We start from the raw sequence: 3741 nt of genomic DNA on the forward strand, positions 1-3741 counted from the left end.
GCCTGAAAGTTTAGGGTGCGAGCCTCGTCCCGATGCCGTGTCGCCGCCGCAACGCGACACCACTCGCCGAACCACCGCTGATACGCGCCGCCCTGCACCACCACTCACCATCGTGCCTCCCCAAGCCGCGTCGTTGCTCGCCCCTGTCACTGACGCGGGCCCTAGGCCATTTGTATGCTTGTTTAAAGGAAAATAGAAAAAATGACTTTAGAGAGCGGAACTGAGAAAAATAGCTGTGAGACAACTTATCCTAAATTACACGGACATCCAGTAAAACGACATTTACGCGAAGGGTTGGAGAGCTATTGGAGTTCTTCTAACCATCCAATTATTACTATTTGGTTCTCTGTATCAAACTGTTTTCAGTCTGAACATAGGGCCAAAAATCCAAACGGTTTTTACACTCTGCACTCTGCAGGTGAATAATACAATAGATGAGCCGACACTCGCAAAAAAGAAGATGACGAGTCGAGAGACTAAACTTAATTTCACCCGCAAAAAAAAAGAGAGAGAGAGACTAAACTTAATTAGAATATGGCGGGGGAAGTGAAGTGTTTTTAAACGGTCAGGATCGCATCTTTGGAATCATACGGAGAAAATTGCGGGGCGTAGTATGCTGTCGCGGTCGCGAGGTTACTTCTCATCACCGTTCGGGCAAGCGGACGTACTATGAATTGTCGATCGAGGTTGTTGATCGGGCTCTCCGGAAACCAGCCAAGTAGCTTACGTGATCAGTGACCGCACCGCACCTCTCGTACATATGTCGTGTGCGCGCCGTTCATCTCGATAAGACCCACTTAGGTCCTCACGCTCACGCCGGCAGATTTGTTACATCTGGACGGACGGCGTCGCCACTTGCACTCGCACGCTGCAACATACTAGCTGCCTCCACTCCTCCGCACACTAGCGCCGCTGTCCAGCTGATTTGCTTCGAGATGGACATGTGCATGGGCATGGCCAAGCTGCTGCTGCTGCTGCTCCTCGTGGTCACCGCCGGCCACGGCCACGCGGCGGCGGCGGCGGGGAAGGAGAGGAACACTATCACGCACGTCAAGGGGTTCGACGGCCCGCTGCCCTTCGCCCTGGAGACCGGGTACGTGGAGGTGGACGAGGCGCACGGCGCCGAGCTCTTCTACTACTTCATCCAGTCGGAGCGCAGCCCGCGGGAGGACCCGCTCATCCTCTGGATCACCGGCGGCCCCGGCTGCTCCGCGCTCTCCGGGCTCCTCTTCGAGATCGGGCCCCTCAAGTTCGACGTGGCGGGGTACACCGAGGGCTTCCCGCGCCTCGTCTACTTCGAGGACTCGTGGACCCGGGTCAGCAACGTCATCTTCCTCGACGCGCCCGTCGGCACCGGCTTCTCCTACGCGCGCGAGGAGGAGGGCCTCGACGTCAGCCTCACCGGCACCGGCACGCACCTCCGGGTCTTCCTGCAGCGGTGGATCGCGGATCATCCTGAGTTCGCCTCCAACCCGCTCTACATCGGCGGCGACTCCTACTCCGGGTACACCGTCCCCGTGGCCGCGCTCGAGATCGCCGACCAGCCGGATAAGGGAGGCCTGAACCTCAAGGGCTACCTGGTGGGCAACGCCGGCACCGACGACAAGTACGACTCCGGCGGCAAGATCCCCTTCATGCACGGCATGGGGCTCATCTCCGACGAGCTCTACGAGGCGGCGAAGGGTAGCTGCGGCGGGGACTTCGTGACGACGCCCCGGAACGCGCAGTGCGCCAACGCGCTGATGGCGATCACCATGGCCACCTTCGCCGTCAACCCGGTGCACATCCTCGAGCCCATGTGCGGGCTGGCGCTGCGCCCTCCGACCCCGATCAGCAGCATCCTCTCCACGGGCACGAGGAGACGGTCGGCGAGGCTGCTGGTGCAGGAGGCGGACCGGCTGGCGCTCCCGGTGGAGTGCCGGGACAACGGGTACCGGCTGTCGTACGCCTGGGCGGACGACGCGGAGGTGAGGGCGACGCTGGGCATCCGGGAGGGGTCGGTCGGCGCGTGGAGCCGGTGCGTGACGCTGACGCACTTCCGGCACGACGTGGCCAGCACCGTGCCCTACCACACCAACCTGACGCGGCGCGGCTACCGGGCGCTGGTGTACAACGGCGACCACGACATGGACATGACCTTCGTGGGCACGCAGGCGTGGATCCGGACGCTAGGGTACCCCGCGGTGGCGCCGTGGCGGCCGTGGTACGCCAACCGGCAGGTCGCGGGCTTCACGACGGAGTACGCCCACAACCTCACCTTCGCCACCGTCAAGGGCGGCGGCCACACCGCGCCCGAGTACCGCCCCAAGGAGTGCCTCGCCATGCTCGACAGGTGGACCTCCGCCGACGGCAGGCTCTGAGCCTCTGATCCGGCTCACCACTCCGTTGCCATCGCTCGGAGTACTATATACTGCCTACGAGTACAAATGAGTGTACCGTATGTATAATTCGATTTGGACCAGGGCTAGCTGTTCACATCATTTCATGTACGGTGTCGTACTATTGATTGAAGTGCCATGCGCACCAGCGCACGAGAGGACGAAGACATAAATAAAAGTCAGAAAAACCTGGAGAGTTCCATGGAGTCTTTCCATGCATGGGGTCGAGACCACGTACCTAGTACGTACGTCTACATACAGTCAGTTAGCGAAAACAGACGAGCCATGAGACGAAAGAGTGAGCAACCCCATTCTCTTCTCGTACTTGCGTTCCCGTGACCGGATGGGTATGAATGAACCGATAAACCGGGATGACATAGCAGATTATGATGGTGTGCAACAGCGACGAAGACGAAGGTGACTTCTTCTTCCCCTTGTTCTCCAACTTATTGGAATTGTTTGTTGGATTCAACTGAAGCGAGCAAAATTTTCAGGATATGTCCACCATTGTTTGTACTAATGAAAAATGGTTCTATTGCATTAATGGCCCTAAGTTTTACGTGACACTTCCCTCACAAAAAAAAAAGTTTTACGTGACACTTGAGCAGGATAATCCATTGCCCATTTCGAACACTCAAGGCCTAAAGAGAGTGTTACTCCCCCCCCCCCCCCCCCCCCCCCCCAGGCAACTCGGGCGACATCGCCTCCCTCTAGCACAACCTCCCCCTCCCAGTCCCTCCTTCCTTCCAACTGCCGTTAGCAAAAGCTCGTGCGGTCGACAATAGCGGCGGGGGCCCTCGTCAGCGTCTGGTTTCTCCCGCGAACATGTGGGTAACAGGGTAAGCGACCTGACAACGGATCTCGACGCTCGGCGGAGGTGATATATATGGACGAAACACACGCTGATGGGGTGCTCGGCCTGGTGTGGGTACGTGTGAAGCCTCATCATTGCTCGTGTCCATACGCTGACATGGAGGGCTTCGGCCTAGAGCTTGTGCGGCCAGGTGACAGAGCTAAATCCGGCAGATCTCTCGGGTAACGGGTCTCGAACTAAGAGTTTGGAGATGATGGTAACGAGGACATGAGTTTTTACCTAGGTTTGAGCTCTCCGGATAGATTTTTTTTGGAAAAGGAGGATGACCCCCGGCCTCTGCATCTGGGAGATGCATACGGCCACTTTATTGATTATTCTCGAGGACCTTACAAAGTACTACAAACAATATACCTGAATCCACCATCTTGGCAACATATGCCGCTACTCCTATCCATATGATGAAGGGATGCTAGCTGGGCCACTACCCAAACCACTCACCTAAACCTAACATCAAAAGCCGGAAGCCCCAGCCGAGCCACATACCGGGTC

The 3741-nt window shown here is 57.7% G+C and overlaps 1 protein-coding gene across 1 annotated transcript; it reads left to right on the forward strand.

The window, feature by feature from the left end:
* Positions 1-643: 643 nt before the first annotated feature.
* On the forward strand, positions 644-2578 carry LOC125510089 (serine carboxypeptidase-like 2). Its single transcript, XM_048675183.1, has one exon. The coding sequence runs from the start codon at positions 936-938 to the stop codon at positions 2358-2360; it is 1425 nt and encodes a 474-aa protein (XP_048531140.1). The 5' UTR covers positions 644-935; the 3' UTR covers positions 2361-2578.
* The last annotated feature ends 1163 nt before the right edge of the window (positions 2579-3741 follow it).

Source organism: Triticum urartu, chromosome 5 (genome assembly GCF_003073215.2).
Source record: "Triticum urartu cultivar G1812 chromosome 5, Tu2.1, whole genome shotgun sequence".
Taxonomy (NCBI): domain Eukaryota; kingdom Viridiplantae; phylum Streptophyta; class Magnoliopsida; order Poales; family Poaceae; genus Triticum; species Triticum urartu.